The sequence below is a fragment of the Cyprinodon variegatus genome, unplaced genomic scaffold, assembly GCF_000732505.1.
Source record: "Cyprinodon variegatus isolate N-32 unplaced genomic scaffold, C_variegatus-1.0 Scaffold26, whole genome shotgun sequence".
NCBI lineage: Eukaryota > Metazoa > Chordata > Actinopteri > Cyprinodontiformes > Cyprinodontidae > Cyprinodon > Cyprinodon variegatus.
The window spans coordinates 2,684,325-2,704,068 of NW_015150479.1; the positions used below are offsets into that span (position 1 = coordinate 2,684,325).

A 19,744-nucleotide genomic window follows, 5' to 3' on the forward strand; every position below is an offset into this window, starting at 1 on the left:
TTGTGGTTTTCATCCCTCTTTGGTCTTTGCGTAAAAACTAAGCAGCTAATCATTTTCCCTCTCATAAAATCAGAAGTCTTGGTTCCTTCAGCTGAAAAAGGAGAAAATGTTAGTCTATACATTGTCAGTATCGGGGTGTAAGTGTTGGGGGGGTGACGTCAGGAGCGGAGAGCAGCGCGCTGTGCGCGCAGAGCAGGACCAGCGGAGAGACCAGCCGTGGAGAGGTGCGCGCTTTTACCCAAACTCCTGCAGCACTGATTAGTCCGGACGGAGCCCACGGAGCGTGATGAACAACAGGTCTCTGACTCCGCAGCTGGATGGAGCTGGAGGTGGAGGCGGCGGGTCGCTCGGAGCTGTTGATCATGAACTCGTCATCACCTCTACTTTCGGGACGCTCCTGTCCGTGGTCTACATTATCGGGGTGTCCGGGAACGTGTACACGCTGGTGGTTATGTGCCACTCCATCCGCTTCGCCACCTCCATGTACATCTCCATCATCAACCTGGCTCTAGCAGACCTCCTGTACCTCTCCACCATCCCCTTCGTGGTGTCCACATACTTTCTAAAGGACTGGTACTTCGGGGATGTGGGCTGCCGCATCCTGCTCAGCCTGGACCTCCTCACCATGCATGCCAGCATTTTCACCCTCACCGTCATGTGCACTGAGCGCTACTTGGCCGTCACGCAGCCGCTGGACACGGTGCGGCGCTCCAAAAGCTACCGCAAGGCTTTGGCGTGGGGTGTTTGGCTGCTCTCCCTGTTCCTCACACTCCCCATGATGATCATGGTAGCCCAGACAACCAAGAAGACGCCGGACGGGGGAGTTAAGAGGATGTGCGCGCCCACGTGGGCGCCTCTGGCTTACAAAGTGTATGTGACAGTCCTGTTTGGCACCAGCATCATGGCCCCGGGGCTCATCATCGGCTACCTGTACGTGCGCCTGGCCCGGACTTATCTGGAATCGCAGCGCACCGCGGTGATCAGCAAAGGTGGGAAGCGCTCCCCGAAGCAGAAGGTTCTCATCATGATCTTCACCATCGTGCTGGTGTTCTGGGCTTGTTTCCTGCCCTTTTGGATCTGGCAGCTGCTGCCTCTGTATCACACCAAGCCGCTGAGCCTTGCGTCACAGACGCACACCTGCATCAATTACCTGGTGGCCAGTCTGACTTACAGCAACAGCTGCATCAACCCCTTCCTCTACACGCTGCTCACTAAGAACTACAGGGAGTACCTGAAGAACAGACACAAGAGCTTTTATAAGTACACCTCATCGTTCAAGCATCGGCCTCCAAGTCTGCACTCCTGGGGCAAGTCAGGATCCTCCAGCAACCAGTATGAGTTTAACTCTGAGACGCTGGTTATGGGGACGCTCAGGTGACTTACTGGGTGGAGGGAAAGACTCCTGAGAAAAGAATTGCTGTAGGTAGGTATTTTTAAACCTAAACCTACTTTAATGTAAAGATTCTAGGCTTTGGTTTCCATAAGTAGTGTGCATGAATTAATGTGAGCGAATTAAACAAAAAAAGATGCGCCCACAAAACTACAGCGTGGGAGAGGCGCTCACAGCCATTGGATTCTTAAAATAAATATATTTGATTGGAGTTTTATGTGATACCAAAACTTTTTTGACATGAGGGAGAAAAGGAGGTAAAGAAGAGCAAGGTGGCCATGGTTGACCTCTTTATTGAAGTACAAAAGAAATCTATATTTTAAAGTACAACAAAAAATCCCAAACATGTTTTGACTTTAAATTTGTAAACTAATTTTCTCTTCTTAAAAACAACAGTTTTTAGGTAAGAGAGTAAAGCAAATGCCCATATAGGAAACTAAAAAACTTTTTATGCAAGACTGATTTCCGTTATCACATATAAAAGTGCTTAAAAGGCAACCATTGCAGTGATGGGCATCAAAATGTCCCACAGAGTGATCCAAACCTATGTGGTTTGCACCCTGCTTCTGTCTTCCTCAGCTGTCATGGTTCAGTTCAGCAGATTTTTTAACAACTTATACCTTCCTCTATTTTATTTTTCGTCTGTCAAAGAGGCATGACGGTGTTGTATAATTATACTGCCACCTGTGGCCAAACACAACACTTTTCTGCTCATTTTCCAAATAATTTATTCATTATTTTTCCCAGTTTCCTTTCTGGAAATGAGGCAATAAGAATAATTGTCTTGATGCCAAAGAGAGAGCCTAACAGATTTTGCTTTCATAAGTGGAGCAGTACGGCTTTCGCCATTGTGTTCCACTTGATTTATGCATATAAATAGCTTTTTATAATTCATGCAGGGAGTATTACAGATTATATGGACACTGAAATGAGAAAATAGAACATGAAAGGAAAAACAAAAAGGAGAGAAGGTGAAAGAAAAAGGAGATAACTGGGAGACAATGATAAAATGTCTTCTGTGTGTTCATCACCTGCAAAGGGTTGTAAAAAGAACAGCACAACCAACGTATATACTGTTAGAGATACGTTAAAGTAACACCTTAATACCATTGCTGAAGTCTAAGTGGTTTTATTTAATCTGACATTTACTGTGGTACCTGAAGATAAGGATATGGGCTTTCTGTATGGAAGTTAATCTCTAAGTACCTGGAACTAAGCACCTGTAGTTGTTTGTAAAAGTGCACTTGTGCATGTAAAGTTTATCCAAAGGAAAGATGGTTGTGAAGAGCCAAGACCCGCCCCCTCAGAGCACCGAGGTGAGGGCTGGGGGACCAAAAAACCCAGATGTCAAACCTGACAAGTAAACAAATACATAGTCTCAACCACATCTTCCCACCCTAGTGCCCCCACGCGCAACACACAGACTCTTCAAAAAAAAAAAAAACGGAGTACGCACATTCACACATAACACTCGGGGCACCTATTACCGGAATACCCAGTAGGTGAACCCTGAAATCCAGATGGGATTTCAGCTCCTTACATGGAGCTGCCTAAGTGGTGTCTGAGTTGACCTGGATGCTGGTCACTTCTGAGTATCCACAAAATCTATCCTTAATGTAACACTGCAATCAAGATCATACCCATTTAACATGGACACGCTAGACGTAAAATAACAGAGAACTTCCAACCCGAAGTTCATTCAGTAAAAATAGGCTCCACGCCTATAGCTGCCTCGGCGATTAACTACTGAGGAGTCAGTCTGCTCATCAAAAGTTGTTTTTGTGGTAAAAGGTTAAAAAAAAAAGGTTATTGTAAAGATATTTTTCAGTAAAACCTAACAAAATGTCTCTTTAATGTTTAATTTCAAGGCTGTAAGGGTTTTTGGATAAATTAGTGACTATTAATTCAAAAGATATGAAAGTAAGGGGGTAGTTAGGGGGATCTGTAGATTTGCTACTGGAGCAATGAATAATTGCTTTGACCAATTAAGTTTTTTGCCAAATAGCTTAAACATAGGATGGAGAGCATTTCTGAAGAACAGTTTTAGGTTTTGCCATAGATTCTCAGTTGAATTCTTGACTTTGACTGGGCCGTTCTAACATTTAAATAAGCTTTGATTCAAACTGTTATACTATACTAAAGGAGTGTTGTGTTGCTTAAAAATGAACCTCCAGCTCAGTCTCAGATTCCCTCCATATGTCCAACAAAAACAAAAATATTGATTTCTCATTTTGCATTTATTTTTACTTCTTTAGTGAGAGCAATGTGGACTTGATCAAAGTTGATTCTGATGCTGATTTTGGTACCCATGTTCCTGCCATCTTAAAGGAAAACATAATGATGCAATAGGTGTTTTTCACCCCTGTTTTTCATGGTACACAGAGCATCTCAATTTTGTCTCATCTAGCAGGTTGCTGGAGGTGTTAAATGAAACTATAGCCTTCATCTGGCTTTGTACAAACTTAACCTAATTCTTTCAATATATTATTAAAAAAAATTTAGTTTGAAATAAAAGACTGGAATTAGGTTTCAAAATGATCAAATAGAATCAAAAAGTTCAATGGGAAATATGGCTCACTAACCAGGACAGCACGTCATGAGGGGATGGAATATTTACCCTTCTTTGTGTCCAGTCCAGTATTCTTATAAAAGTAAATTGTTGCATAATTCGGTGTGTGACACTGTATATACAGTAGTGTAACAACTATCAGTAGCTAAATTGCTTGATACAAGTAAAATCAGTTTTATGAATAAAGTTATGGAGAAGTTTGAAACAGAAGGCATTTCTTGTGGTTTTGCAATTTGCCATACAGATGACACAAGCATGGTAAAGAAGATGCTCTAGTCAGATGAGAACGAAACAACTTTTTTTTATGAAAAATCCACCATCTGCTGCATGATACACGGTAGTGACAGGATTGTACTGTTGGAATCCTCCACCTTCAGCAGGGACCTGGAAGCTGTAGAGAGCTGATAAGAAGAATGATAATGTAAACTTTTAGGGAATTCTGAAGAAAAAGCAACTGCAAAAAAAACAAAAACAAAAAAAAACTGCAGGCTGAGGTCAAAACCCTTCAGCTGGGGTCAAAATGGAAAAGTTTGATTTAAAGAAAATTGCAGTGTTTGAAGGACTAAGACAAAGAAAAGAGCGAATCAGATCGCTGCTAAGACTCTATTTAACACACAGCTATGTTCTTTTTTTATATCAGTTTGGTTATTTTTTGTGAAAATGTGGTATAAAACATGTTTCCTTTCTCTCGCACTTTATAATATTTTGCCTCTGTCACATAAACTCCCACCCAAATGCACTGAATAATTCAGCCGTAAAATGAAAAAATAAGAGATAGATCCAGAGGTTTCAACACTTTTGTCAGCCTCACCCTCATCATCTTCTTTTCTCCAGATCTTTAGTCAAGATCTAGAGAGGTTTCTAGACCTGAGGCCTCTTGATAATCTCATGCATCTCAGAACACAGAACTGATTCCACTCCTTCCAATGCAACACCTGAGTTAAAGTTGCAGCAAATTACCATTTTGGGGACAAGAATTGAGGTTGCTGCTAGAAAGTTAATATCCAGGTGTTATATTGTTAAGACTAATTAATAGCATAGTAAATTAACTATTGGTTGACATGTTTTCATTATACCTATATTTTGCCTGTGAAATTGACTAAGGAATAACTGGCTAGGCTTATCTTATCTTATTGGTTAAGCGAATAAATACCTCTCTGTCAAATTAAATACTAAACAATTTGCAGAGGTGTGTTTGTTTGACATTAAGGCCCAACAGCATCAAATGGTCTTAAATTCATAGATCTGAGACCATAACGTTGTGTAGTTAATATTCAGCCATTTTAAGCCATTAAGCTCTTTGATTTTAACTAGAAATGCTCTCAACAGGCTCATTTCTATGCCTTATTATTCATGAGGGGCTTTGCAATATTGACTCACCCTAACAAGTGGGTGTATGGAACTGACATGTGATACTGATGGTAGTGACTAAATGGGTGAGGAGAGCTGCAGTGATTGGCTGGTTTCATGTGGTGTAGGTGTCAGTTTGTCCCGATGGCTGAGTGTTTTATGTCCTTTGCTTCTCTTTAAATGTTCAGGGTTCCTCCCAATGTTAACAGTCATACAGGTAAGGATGATTTAAGGTTTTTAACTTGTCTCAGGTTGATTTCTAATCATGTACATCCACCTGTAGTTAAACGGTTTGTTATTCTTTTGCTGTCTTGAAACTGTAAAATAATCCATTTGAGGTTATTTTGTTAATCGTGTGTTTGTTTATTTTTGAATTTCTACAAACATCTTTTTGCAGCACGTTGCAGATTTCATTATTTACCTTCATATAACTGCAAGAACATGCATTTATAAAACCCATTAAGATTTTGATGCTGTGGTGTTGGGAAACTTTCCCAATCTGCTGATATGTGGTCTGACCCTGCCTCATAACAACTAGGGTTCCCTTCTTTGGTTAAAATATCTTTACTGAGACTTAGGAACATTTGCCCCACTCCTCTCTTTCATCTGTGAGTCGTTTAATGACCATTTTTACATCTAAAGATGGTTTCAGTTCAGTAATTTAACTTCAGAATTACCCGACTCTGAAAGTCTATACCTTTGTCCTCATTCTCTCTGGCAGATTATAGTGCTGTCTTCAGGTTTTTAATTAGAGCAAAAGCCTCTTGCTTGCACACCTCCACCTTTTGCAGTCTCTTGCTTGGAAACCCAAATTTCAATGCGTCGGCAGTTTTTCAAATGACCATATTTTCCATAAATGGAAGAATTAAAAGAATATGTAAAGATCTTCTACAATCTCTTTACCAGACTGAGAATCTGCTGTAATCCTCTCTTTGAAGGCCCGAATCAGCTATTTAGATTCCTTTATCAGAATAAACTTTTTATTACTTATATATGTGAAAGGAATTTCGATAAGCAGCAGTATGTACATATGGGGATGTATGCTTATTTTTTTCCCAGCCAAGTTGTAATTTTGTTAATCAGAATCACAGCTTGGGGAAAGAAACTGTTTTTGTAGTGGCTAATTTTTTGCTTTAAAGCTGGGACGCTCCTGCCTGAAGGTAAGAGTCTAGTCTAGACCTCCATGGATCCTGGATGGAGGGAAAGTCAGTTATAATGATCCTCTCTGCAGTTAACTGTTGCAGTTAGTTTGGGGAAGTCCAACCTTATTTTGATGTTTTTTATTAGGTTTGGCTCCAGGTAATTTTGAGTTCACTCTTGAACCAGTTGGTCCATCTTTTGCCTGTATGCAGCTTTGTTGTTGTTGCAGATCTTACCAATGATAGTGGTGCCATCTGCAAACATCAGAACTTTTACAGTAAGCTCAGGGGCAGTCCTTAAGTACTAGGAAAGGAGGAGAAAGAGGGTTCCCTTTCTCCTCACTTTAAAACTCAGGGACAGTGTTCTTCCAGATTAGTGGCATGCACAGGGAGCAATTGTTAAAAAACGCACATAATTGAAAATAAAACATTTGCTAAAGTGCCCCCTTGGGAGTTCGAAACGTGTGCTAAAGACCCCCCCTTGGGAATCAAAATAAGTGCTTAAGTGCCCCTTTGGGAGTCAAAATGTGTGTTACAGTGGCCCCTTGGGAGTAAAAATGCATGTTACAGTGCCCCCATGGGAGTCAAAATGTGTGGTACAGTGCCCCCATGGGAGTCAAAATGTGTGGTACAGTGCCCCCATGGGAGTTGAAATGTGTGTTACAGTGTCCCCATGGGAGTCAAAATGTGTGTTACAGTGCCCCCATGGGAGTCAAAATGTGTTACAGTGCCCCCATGGGAGTCAAAATGTGTATTACAGTGTCCCCATGGGAGTCAGAATGTGTGTTACAGTGCCCCCATTGGAGTCAGAATGCGTGTTACAGTGCCCCCATGGGAGTCAGAATGTGTGTTACAGTGCCCCCATTGGAGTCAGAATGTGTGTTACAGTGCCCCCATTGGAGTCAGAATGCGTGTTACAGTGCCCCCATGGGAGTCAAAACGTGTGTTATAGTGCCCCCTTGTGAGTCAAAATGGGTAAGAAAGTGCTCTGTTGTGGGTCAAAGCATGTGCTCAAGTGCCCCCTTGGAAGTAAAATTAATTTCAATTCAGTTTATGTATATGAACTCAATTCACAACACATGTAAACTTCAGGCAATTTACAGCGATAATTCAACCAGATCATACAGTCAGATTGGTTCAAAGTTTTCTATCTATGGAAAACCAGCGGATTGCATCGGCTCATTGTGCTGAAGTTCCCCCCTTTGGAGCCAAATTGACGCTAATGTGGCCTTTTTTTCGGTTCATCCCTGCCCTTCAAAAAGTCTGTTCCAGAGGCTTCACCATGTTGTTATAATGGTAACATGGTTGCGTACATCTCTTAATGAATTAACTCCTTTTAGGTAGGGATAAAACTGGGAGTGTTCATATTTATTCCAAAACAGGAGCCTTTTCAGTAATATTTTGAGATAATGTAAGAAATGTTTACTAATTATGATTCATCCTTTTGTATTAATTTAAAGTTTCAATATTCTAGATATCAAATATTCATTTTTTGTCACAATATCACAATAAAACACAAGCTTTTAAAGGATGTCTTGTTAGTTTTAAAAATTTAAATGGATATATGACAGAAACCTTGTCATATCAAAAAAGTTCAACAGCAGGGATAATAAAACAGATTTTTTTATTTTATTTTTTTCTTCTCACCCCCCTATGAAGCTTTAAAGGCTGAATCATAATAAAACTTTACTTTTTATAATAAAACTCCAAGTTAATGTATATTCTGCACAGACCAAGAATGTTAATGGAAGCCATTTGGAGTTTTTACATATTAAACATAATTTACTTATTAAATGCCTGTATTTCTGTTTAATTTATGTTTAATATTCAAATAAACCTCAAACAACAGCTCATCTGACACCCTATCAGATGGACCCCCTCTAGGGATTCTAGACTCATAATGGTTTTATTTCCAGCATATCACAGAATAACTGGATAATGCACAATAATATGTATTTAAATACATTTGTAGAGTTTATTTTTTTTTGTATTAATAATCTGATCTTTAGACTTGCATTGTATTTATAGATGTGTGGACTTCTGCTCACTGTAACAAACAGTTGCCAATGTTTTCAGGTTTTACCTTAAACGTCTACAAATATAAGGTGAATACAGTAAAGAACATCTTGATAACTGATGCAAACCCATGCCCCATGTCTTCTGAGAGACAGAAACAGTGTGAGGAGAGAAGGAAATGTATGATATTGTAATACATGTCTGGACACGTCTGCTATGGTCCTCACATTCAGCACTCAGACAAGAGAAACGTCAGATTTGCTGCTATTATGAAAATGTTCTGAATCTAATCTTGAAGCTGTGACATTTTCAAGCCAATGTCCCAACGGGTAGGTGGATATTTTTTATGGCCACATCTGTGTCTGCATGCCAGATTTCCTAAACTCATGCATAAATATATCGTAGCCAATCTCTCCATGCTTTACGATTTCAGAACTGGGATTGGAAACGGTCCAACTTCTTTTGTATGTTCAAAATTCATGAAAAAATAAAGTTCTGTTTTTATGGAAAGTTGTTGGTTTTTCTCCTAAGCCTAAAATATACATCATCCCTTGAGCTTATGTGATTTATTTTCATAGAAAATATAAAATGGACTGATAAATATTACAGAATTTAGCAAATTTTCCCAAGGGAACAAGAATGTTTTCTAACACGAAGTCAAAAATTCCAGTTCAGACTCTAATTAGTCAAACAGCTGGTCTTACCCACCAAAACTGTTTAAATGTACCATTGTTTGCCAAATAATACTGTCCACCAACTAGTCTGTAATTTAATGTGTCACCAAATGGGTGGATTTGTCCGGAAAGCAAGCTTGGAAGAACAAGACGCGCCTGATTTCGGAGAACCGAAACCAAACATTCACAGTCATAAAACAATTAGCTGCACTGTAATTCTCTGATAAATGTTTAGCTTTTGGTAAAAGAGCAATGAAAGAAGCTTCATCTGATATTAAATAAACCAGATTCAACCAATCTATAGGCAATAAATTTGTAGAAATGTTTAAGAGATTTGGTGTCATTCAAGAGCCACAAACAAAGACATAAATCGAGTCAACAAACAAGTGTGATCCACTTGTGTAAAATTAGATTTAGATGCTGCTCTTCTAATGTAAAGCTGGATTATAGAAATTTAAACTCTTTAAAATCTCCTCAAGATTTAATATTAGCCTCAGTAGTTTGGCATTTAGAGCAATATAGATGAAAACCTTAGGTTTGTTTTTAATAAAACAGCAGCTTACCCAAATAGCATTTGACTTTTTATTTTGAAGGTTTCAGAAATCCGGGGTTTGACTGTTAAAACATTTTCTCTGTGCTGAAAATAAAACTTGACTGATTAATATGCTTTTGAGAAATCTACATTGATTATTTTGTGGCCAAGGTCTGCCCTTTGCATCCTGAGGTCAGGAACTTCACTGCTTCATTCAGTTGCTGGAATATTTTGTTCTTTCAGTTTTGTTTTTGGAAAGTCAAATGCAGCCAGAACAGGGTGCAATCCAGATCAGATTGTGTCCCTATCAGCTGGACTGCATTTGGCTATAAGTGAGCAGACAGCATATCTTTGTGTAGCACAGAGCTCAGCCAGCTGCTCTTGTCATGTTTTATGAAGAAAGACCCTGAATGAGGTGCAAGGTGTGTTATGCGTTATGGCCTTTATCAGTATGGTGATTGTTCCTTTTCGACTCACCATTAAAACAGAGCCTAGGCAGAAGTTCAACTGAAGAAACTGATTGCTGCCTTCATCCACCATCATAGGTGGATGAAAGCGATCAGCCAATCAGCTTTGAACCACACCTCCACGAAAACCAATCAGCATCCAACGTTCATCTTAAAAGGCCATCCGCACTTGTCTGCTCCTGTGTGCAGGCGGCGGTTGCGCTGTGTGACTTCATTCAGATGACCCCGCTTCAGCTCACCTCCAGCCCCTCCTCCACCATCGTAGCTAAAACTTCATCAAAATTCATCACTCCTGGACTCTTACTGCGTTCCATGTCTTGTTTCAAACGGTCCGGCAGAAGACCGCCATGATGAGCCTGGTTCTGCCAGAGGTTTCTTCCCAACTGGGAGTTTTTCCTCTCCACTGTCGCTTCATGCTTGCTCATCGTGGACAGGTTCTCTCAACCTGTGTTATCCAACTGGATTTCCATCTTCCAGGTCCCTGAATGAAGCTCTAGCATCAGCTCACGCAGTCCACTGGATCTCCCCATAAAGCTCAGCAGACCGTCTCACTAACCAGCAGTCTACAGACTGACCAACTTCATCTATCTCCACTACACCACCAGTTTCAGGCCTGGAGGGAAACAGCCCTGTTCTTTATGTCTGATCATGCATATCAATCAAAATTCAGCGCTAATGTTTCCTGCCAACATCTGAGCGCCAAAGACTAAAGTAATTGTATCAATAAAATTCTTCTAATTGTCTTTTTCTTTCCGTGTGAGTTTTTCAGATTGAATTATAACTATATGATAAAATCAATATGAATGTAAAAAAAAAACACATCATGATGAAATCATGATGTGTGTGTTTTTTTTTTTTTGTTAATATATTTACGTTGAAATACATTATACATGCAAGAAAACAAACAAAATAATTGTTCTTCAGGGGCCCCTACCTCATCCGGGGGCCATAAGCAGTCGTTTGATTTCCTTGTGCCTCGGGCCGGCCCTGCACAATATTTTCTTCCCTTTACTTGTGCAGGTATCACTTTTTATGTCCCTGGATTTTTTTTTCCAGTTTTCAAGAGCATCTTAGCAGGATAAGTTTTCATATTTCTTTGGTGGGAATGTAAAAAGTGTTTTAGCATCAGCTTCTAAACTTCACTAAAGCCTTCCAGCATTGACATGATAAGCTCTAGTATCAATTTGAAGAGTGCCAGCCAATGTTAGCCCTCTCTGTGGTTTCTGGTTCATCTGTAAATGATGAACATGCCTCGCCCGTGAGGTAAGAGGGGGAAAAAAATTACTACTTGCTTTATTCTCTTTCCCCTGTGGTTAATTAGCATGTAGTGCCAGGGAAGGGTGGGCTATGATATTCCCAAATGGTCCTCTGAGTCATACTCAGCTGACTGCTGCCCAACGGGCATGCTTTGAAAGTTTAGGGCAAAGCAGGTGGAAAGCAACATGTTCAAACAACAAAGGGAGAAATCATTTAAAGGAAGGTCAACAGTTTGCACCTTTAAAACCCAGTATAATTTTATGTATTGCCAGAGAACCTGTATCAAAAAATAAATAAATGCTATTTTAAATCATTATGTCAGCTCCCAAAGGCTGGGGTCTCATTATAAAGCATTGCAAATACGGACTTCCATGCAAGTGTTGTAATCTATGAAAATAAAGAACAAACTTGGCATGAAAATGTGTGGTCACTCACGCCATCTCTGACCGATCCGTACAGGTATGCCCATTTTGGAGGGAGGGGAAACTGGTGATAAAGATGTTTAATAAGGCGGAGAACTGAAGCCAGAATCCATCCTAATTCATCTCAGACATTTCATTTCATCATATGAATCTTTAATTATAGATTGACTTTATCGGATGCAAAGAAACTGCCTGAAGAAACTCTCTGAAACAAAATCATTGTATGAAATTATTATAAATTGAAGATATCCCAGCCAGCGATAAATGCAATGCTGCACAGAGGTCCTCGTTAATACGATCAGTCGGTACATCAGACCAAACATATATGAATCTCCAGCTCACTCACAAACCCATCTATTTCCGCCTTGGTTAAATGGCGCCTTTTGTTACTTACCTGGTGTCAGTTGCCATGGTAACCATTAAGTAATATTGATAACCTGGCTCATTTAAATGCAAAATGGACCATTTACGGCTGTATATATCGGGCCGTACATGAGGTGGAGCCCTGGAACCAAACTTTAGGGCACAGCAGAGATCTATGAAGCAAATGTGCTTACTTTTTTGTGTGGACATGGTTTTATAAATCCAGATTTGTATTTAACTGATCCTGTAGACTTACTTGGTTAAAAATTTGAAGAGATGTCAAACATTTTCCTGTTGCATAAACTAAGATGCTTATAAAGCAGAGCTGTGCTGCGGTAAACCAGCCATATTTTTTCCAATAATTTGTTTCCCGTGAACCGAGGGACAGTTAAACTCTGCAGGTGGGGACGTGTAAAACATCTGAAGTGGATAGAAGACTATACTACTTTCAATCTGTCAAAAGTTTTTTTAATCTTAACTTTAGTACCATGAACCTCACCCCTTTTGCATTTAAAAAACTGAACAGTTCTCCTCTTCACAACTGCCAGCAAGAGTATTGCTGCTTTGGACTGAGACGGAATAAAACGGCACCGCTAGACTAAAGCCATTTGAAAAAGTCCACAGCATGTTGTTTTTGTACTGATGTAAAAAGGAACCCCTAGAATGGGAGTAAAAATTAAATTCAATGAATTGTATTCTCAATATTCATTATCTGAAAAATGATTCATACATTTGTAACATCTAGGCTGTATCACTGTGACTGGCTCTGTGGTAATGTGTCGATTAGATGCATGCAGCAGTGGCTGAGCAAGGACCAATATAAAAGCAATAGGTACCGAAACCAGCTCAGGGTCAACCTACAGTAATAAAGGAAAGAGTGCAATATATTTTTCAAATAAATCAATAAAGACTGACTGGATTTTCATGAAGCCCTTGCTAATAAATCTACATGCATATTTATGCATGGATGGTGTCCAAATTAAACATTTATGGGTATTTAAGGCATAAACATACATTAAAAGGCTTGAGCAGCATGTTTAATTACAAGTCTTCTAGATGATGTGCCAACATTACTTTCCCTTCACCCTCTAAAAGCACAAAACTAGCTTTTAACAGATCATGAATCCAGTATTTTTCATATTCAATGTTAGTACATTATGAAAATATTTATTTTTGTTGTCACTTTAATGTTAATTTACTATTAAAATGTCATTTTGTACACTTTGAATTGAATGACCGCCCTTAGCTCCGCCCCCCCAGCCTGTAGGTTTTGTGAAATGCTGCAGAGCAACTTCTAATTGAAACAAGAACGTCTGGGCACATTATTCTACTTTCACTTTATTAATGATGCTAAATGCTAAATAATGTTTCATTCCCAGCACTGAACCTTGGGGTACTTCACATTTAGTTATTTAAAAGGCCTGCTAACAAAAAAAACAACCCAAGATGAAACAATGTGGAGACACTTTCACTGCTACGGCCTCAAAGTTGTGCTGTTGTATTTTTGAATCCCGAGATTTATACTTTGTGGAGCTTGGTCATTCTAAAGTGTTGTAAAGTTGTGCAAATAAAACTGGTATAGTATATCATTAAGGATCAACTCACCCCAAAATCAATATTTATTGCAAATACCCCATAGACACAGATGCCCTGATGATCTACACGACCTGGACATTATTTTGACAATTTACTTTTTTAAATCTTTATTTGCTGCTTTTGTCAAAATAAAAAAAGACATCTGTTTGATGCCTTCGTGTTTAACAGGCACTACATTTCATTTTGAATTTTGTATTGGTGTTGGCTCTAACATTATTGTGACGACAACCTGCAATGGCCCAGAGGGTCACATTGTCAAACGTTTAAATGTCATTACTTTGATTCTTGTCAGTTCTGTTAACACTCCCAGAAAAACTGATTTAAGTAGCTCTGTCATTGTGGGATATAAAAGCAGCTTCTGCCCATAATTCTGTAGAGTTTAGATACAGACTGTAACTTTAAGTTTAATTCATAACCTATGATTTAAAACAATCCGTTTTTCAATGATTAGATGTGGGTAGAGTAAGCCACTAGGATGAGATGTGCTTTATCATTTATTTTCTGCTCGCTGTTGGAGTGCTGACATCACATACGTGCAAAAGGAAATTAAACAAATTAAAAAAAAACAGCAATTCCCTTTTAAGTAATTATGGAATGAGGAGCTTGCTATATTCCGGTGTCTCTAAAAACAAAGTAAATCTCAGAAAGTGTGCACACTCAACTTTGAAAGAAGTAACCAAGATGAAATAAAGTTTCAGTGACTCCCTCTAAAGCCAATTTCCACAATATATCAAGAGTAAATGGGAGCGAAAACAAAGGATTGGCTACAGCAGCTGTGTGGAAAATAGGAAAGGAAGGGAAGATGTTTTCTCACACCGATCAATCAATCAAGTAATTTCCTCGAGTGGCTCCCAAAGTGCAGATAAGAATGGAGGCGTACACACAAGTGATCTTGGCTTATTTTATAAATACAAAACGTTCACTCAAGTGTTATGGTTTAATAATTGCTGAAAGGAAACAGGAGAACATTACCTCTGTGTGCTAAAACAGGGCTTTGGCACATTGAGTTCTCTCAGGTCAGTACTTCAATACAACGGCAAGATATAAACAAACCTTCAGATGCAGACCAACAGAAATGTCCTTTATAAAACAAACAAAGGCCCTGAGAATCACTGAAGATTTACATCTTTAAAGCGGTTTCAGTTTGAGATGCGGGTTTATGGTTTGGTTTTTCTTTTTTACAAGCAATCCCTTGAATCATAAGAACCAAGCAGGAACCCTGACACATTCAAAATAACATGAACAACAATCCAAGCTGTTGGCAGATTTACATCGCTGAGAAAAAAAACAATTTGATCCTATTGGAGATTTTTCATGTCAAAGATAAGCAGAGTACTTAGGTTAGAATTTAGATTATATGTTTTATGATTAAAAACCCTGGTTTATTAAAACTATTCTGTAAAAATTGGGCCAGCATTCATTCATAGTGAGGTCATATACTGAAATCTGGTGCCTGTTATTGGTATTTTTAGAGGAAAATTATTTTACTTTATAGGACCAGGTTGGTTTGAAAAGCCTTCTTCCCTTAAATATGGAATTGATCATTTGAAAACATTTGTCTTTTTCTACTAAAACAAACTTTAAAAGAAATCAAGAACAGAAGAAATAGGAGAGCAGACGAAACTTAAGGAAAAAGTCTGCATTGAGACATGTCTGCAATTACCAAGCACTGGGTATCCAGTGTAAAAGCTTTGACACTTTCAGATGCTAGCTATCATTATTAATAACAGAAATTATAGAGAATTTTCTTGCAGAATGCAAAGTTTTGCTCTTAAATGTAAGAAAAAATTATGTGGAAATGTTTTTGAAGCAGGATTTCTAGTGAGTGGAACTCATAATCTGTGTGAAAAAGATCTTTTTCCTGAACATGAAGCAAAGCTTCCACTGGGTACATTCTGAGGACGTGGATCCTCATCAGCAGTGGAATGATGGAGAAAGCTAGCATCCTTAAAACCCAACTTGTGCACCATGACATCAGCAGTGTAGGCCTTTTAACCACTGCTCAAAACAGGAGGAAAAAGGAGAACCAGGACTTTTTCCTTCCAGTAAAAAAATGGAGCAGAACAGCTGCTGGTTAAGCAGAAGTAAACCAACCATTTGAAGTTTATCATCTCATAGTTTCCACCTAGGATACTCAAAAAAGAACCAATTACATATACATTCACTTATTCTTTGCTGCGTTCACGTGCCTGCTGCTTGTTTTTACGCTGCAGCTGCTGAGAGTTCTTGATCGCAGCTGGTTTACTTATGAAAATCTAATAAAAACAGTTTCTTCCTCCTGTTAATTTTCTTTGTTTCCATCTTTGTTGCAGGGCTCGTCTGAGCATATTGGCGGCTCCGTCATCGGTGGACACCTCAGGGCAGCGAGGGGTCAGAGATGGCGTGGCTGGGGTTACAAGTGAAGGAGACTGTGATGGCGTAACGTGTCCCCCATGTTACCTTCTCCACACGGTGAAGGTTCTCTGATCCAGAGGAGAAGAAAGAGACTCGCCCTGGATGGGGAAAAAAAATAAAAAAACTTGTTAGAAGAAAGTGAATGTACAAAGACATCAAGAAACATTTGCCTTATGGCTTTCATCATTATCTGGTGTTTTGAACCATAGCCACAAAGCTTTGAATATTGTAGGCTGATGTTAAGCACATGATTCGGTAAAGAGGTAGAAGGGGATCTTTACCAAACAAATGGTGAGCAGCAGGGTACAAAACACGAGTTTAGCAAAACACCTTGACATGTTTATTACATGAATTGATAGAACCAACATTTATTTTAATAAAATCTAAAAAAAATAAAAATAAAAAAAGTCAGGTCTATTTTTCTAGAAAACTTCATTCCATGAGAATCCAGTTTAAGCCGGGCATTCACTATGTAATTTTTCTTCAACCGATGCACGCTGCTAGAGCTCAACCTTTACGATGAAACCACAGGGTTTAAAAGTTCACCGCTCACGATGCATGTTCTCACACTGTGCGGCTCTGATACGATCTACCTGCTCACACTGTACGTCCAAAAACTATGTCGGACTCAGCTCCGCAGTGAGGTGGTGCTACTTGGACTCATCTATCCAGAAGCCCAACAAGAGGAATATGAAGCTCACTAAAGAGAAACGCGCTGCCTCAGCAATTTTTTACAATTTTGTGTGGAAAGCCCTAAAAAGAAAAGGCGACGACGTATAGGGACAAAGACATAGCTGAGCAAACGTGGTTACTACGGTCTGTCAATTTTACAGAAAGAACTCCATTTCACTCGCACTCCCACCATGCTTTGTGTTTACATCTGAGAGGAAGAAGAAGAAGAATCCTTGTTTGCACCCGATGGCCGACTGAATTTCAAACATGTTTGATTTTCTCCTGACCTCACGATTCCTGATCGGGAGATGGTCATAAGAGGCTGATCGTCCCTCGTTACCCCCTATACACTATACCAGCGGTCCCCAACCACCGGGCCGCGGACCGGTACCGGTCTGTGGGTGATTTGGTACCGGGCCGCACAGAAAAAAATAAATAAAATAAATAAATAAAAAATATATATATATAAATAATTTGTCGACGATCAGAGTCTGAGTAATGTTGCGGTATTCTCTCCCAATTACATCAGTCGGTGCATCTGTGCCTCTTGACACAGGTTAATTCAGTTCAAGACTCATCCTATCTATAACACCCTATCTTTGTGAAGCGGGATTTTCTGCAGTTACAGCGACCAAAACAAAGCTACGGAGCAGACTGGACATCAGGAGCACACTTCGTGTGTCATTTTCTCCGATTACGCCTAGATGGGACCGGCTTGTTGTTTTGTTTTTATGCTGTTTGTATTTGATTTTATGCCACTCGTATCATTTTACTTTATCGTATTTACCCCCCCGGCCGGTCCGTGAAAATATTGTCTGACATAAAGTGGTCCATGGTGCAAAAACAGTTGGGGACCGCTGCACTATATGATGCACTACCAGGCTGAAAGTCGGGCCGATCGAAAAATTCTTGCACAACTCGAAAGTCGGTCAAAAAAGGGCAAAAAACACAGTGTAAGCCTGGCTTTATTAGAATCATTATTTTGCGATTCTTGCTTTTCTACATCATTGTATAACGATCCCACATCTGGGCTGCATTTCCATCTAAAGTTTGTGAATGTGTTAAATCTTCATGGTAGCGCATAAGTGTAACACTGCATCGAGTTTTGCTGCATATCAACAGGTTATTGATGCAGCTACTCACTCCGTGCCTTGTGAAATGCATTTCTGCCCCTAAGGGAATGATGTGTAATTTGGGGTTGTAGATGGACCCAACAGATTTATAAAAATAAAACTAAGCCTCATTTTCCTTCAATTTCTCAATTACCCACTACTTAATGTGGCACCTAGGGCTGAAGGGTAAATTAATAGCATCATTAATTCCAATTAGCGGTTTATGAAGATTGAATTTTTTAAAAGAATCTGGACTTTTTCCCACCAATGCACTCCTTGGGCTTCCTTAGTTTAAAGTAACATCAGTTGGTTTACTTCTTGTTCTTAGATGTATACTACCAATAACTGTGTAATACCAGCTAGCTGTAGACATATTGTGTGTCATAGTGTTATGGTTTACATTATAGGGCTTACCAACTAGTGTTACAAGCATGTAACAGTTTGTATTTAATTGCACTTTGATTTCAAGTCAACTCCAAGAAGAGATTTTTGGAATAAAAGCTACTTTTTAGAAGTTATTCTTGTTATTTCTCATTTTTATTTAATCATTAAAATAAAGAAATAATCAGATTTAGAATTAAAAAACCTGAAATTATATTTCAAAGCCACATTTTCCAGCCCTAGTTGCAACTACTTCACATTAAATCTCAAAAGCATATGCATAAAAAATTTAAACAAGTTATTTTTGCTTTAGTACTTTTTCCAAGGCACCTTGACAGCTACAGCTTACGGCTTTATTGTCTAGAGAAGATATATGAATGCCTGGCATGTTGTTGTGGGAGTTAAACTACATTTATATGGACATAAGCAAATAAATGATCGATCAGACTAAATATGTGCCATGTAAGTATTCCACTCAGAATATTCTGATCCGATTCAGCTAGATCAAATTTAAATTATAATCTGACTGGGACAATCAAGCTCGGCACAAAAGTAAGGCAGCTTTCTTGCTTTCAGAATGCAATAGAGCCAAGTAAAGACAGATTCGTTCCCAGCACTGAACCTTTGTGTACTTCATATTTAATTATTAAAGAGGCCTGCTAAACCAAATAAATAAATAAATAAAAAACAAGAGCAAACTAAGAGGAGAAAGTTCTGCTCTCCCTGCCTCAAAGTTGTGCAATGACCCGCCTTCCATGTCAGAAGTGTCTTATAAGACTATTTGCTGAAGTCTATTTTTGAATCCTGAGATGTTTACTTTGTTGATCTTGGTCCTTCTGAAGTGTTATAAAGATTTGCAAATAAAAGAGGTATAGTATATCATTAACTTCAACCCAAAATCAACATTTTTTTGCAAATACCCCATAGACATGGATATCCTGAAGTGCTGTCTACATGACCCCGGCATTATTTTGATGATTTACTTTTTTCAAATCTTTATTTGTTGCATCAAAAGGTTTTATTTTTATGACATTTTGCTGAGACATCATCTCACCATCTAACATACACAGCCGTCACTGGGCCCTCTGACCTCCATCAGTAGGTAACATGCTTTTAGCTAGCAATGCTTACGGTCGTATATTGTACAGCAGACAGCGATGTTCATGCAGAGCTCTATGTCCACTCCTCTGAAACTGTTAACGCTTTAATTAACTTGAAACGTCGAAACCTGCCAGCAAAATACGCTCGCTTTTAATATTCTGGTGCCTGCAGTTGGTACCACATACCTGAAAAACGCTACCATCTACTTCCAGCTGCCAGAAACCCCCAAGAGGTGACCCCCCCTGAGACAGCTGCTGCTGGGGATTCCCAGTCACCGCCAGTATGTGGGGATTTCGTGCTGGTCCGACA

At 39.2% G+C, this 19,744-nt stretch overlaps 2 protein-coding genes across 5 annotated transcripts in view; one reads left to right on the forward strand and one right to left on the reverse strand.

The window, feature by feature from the left end:
* The first annotated feature begins 260 nt into the window (after positions 1 to 260).
* On the forward strand, positions 261 to 1,411 carry LOC107098227 (urotensin-2 receptor-like). The gene has a single exon (XM_015395760.1). The coding sequence runs from the start codon at positions 287 to 289 to the stop codon at positions 1,376 to 1,378; it is 1,092 nt and encodes a 363-aa protein (XP_015251246.1). The 5' UTR covers positions 261 to 286; the 3' UTR covers positions 1,379 to 1,411.
* Positions 1,412 to 14,361: 12,950 nt separating this feature from the next.
* Positions 14,362 to 19,744, reverse strand: part of ogfod3 (2-oxoglutarate and iron-dependent oxygenase domain containing 3) — a 55,116-nt gene continuing 49,733 nt past the window's right edge. For 2 of the 4 annotated variants that reach the window (XM_015395398.1, XM_015395380.1), the window contains one exon: positions 14,362 to 16,267. In XM_015395398.1, the coding sequence (XP_015250884.1) occupies positions 16,131 to 16,267 (137 nt within the window). In that variant the 3' untranslated portion in view covers positions 14,362 to 16,130. The remainder of the gene's footprint in view (positions 16,268 to 19,744) is intronic. The other 2 variants (XM_015395388.1, XM_015395371.1) reach the window with 1 other exon arrangement.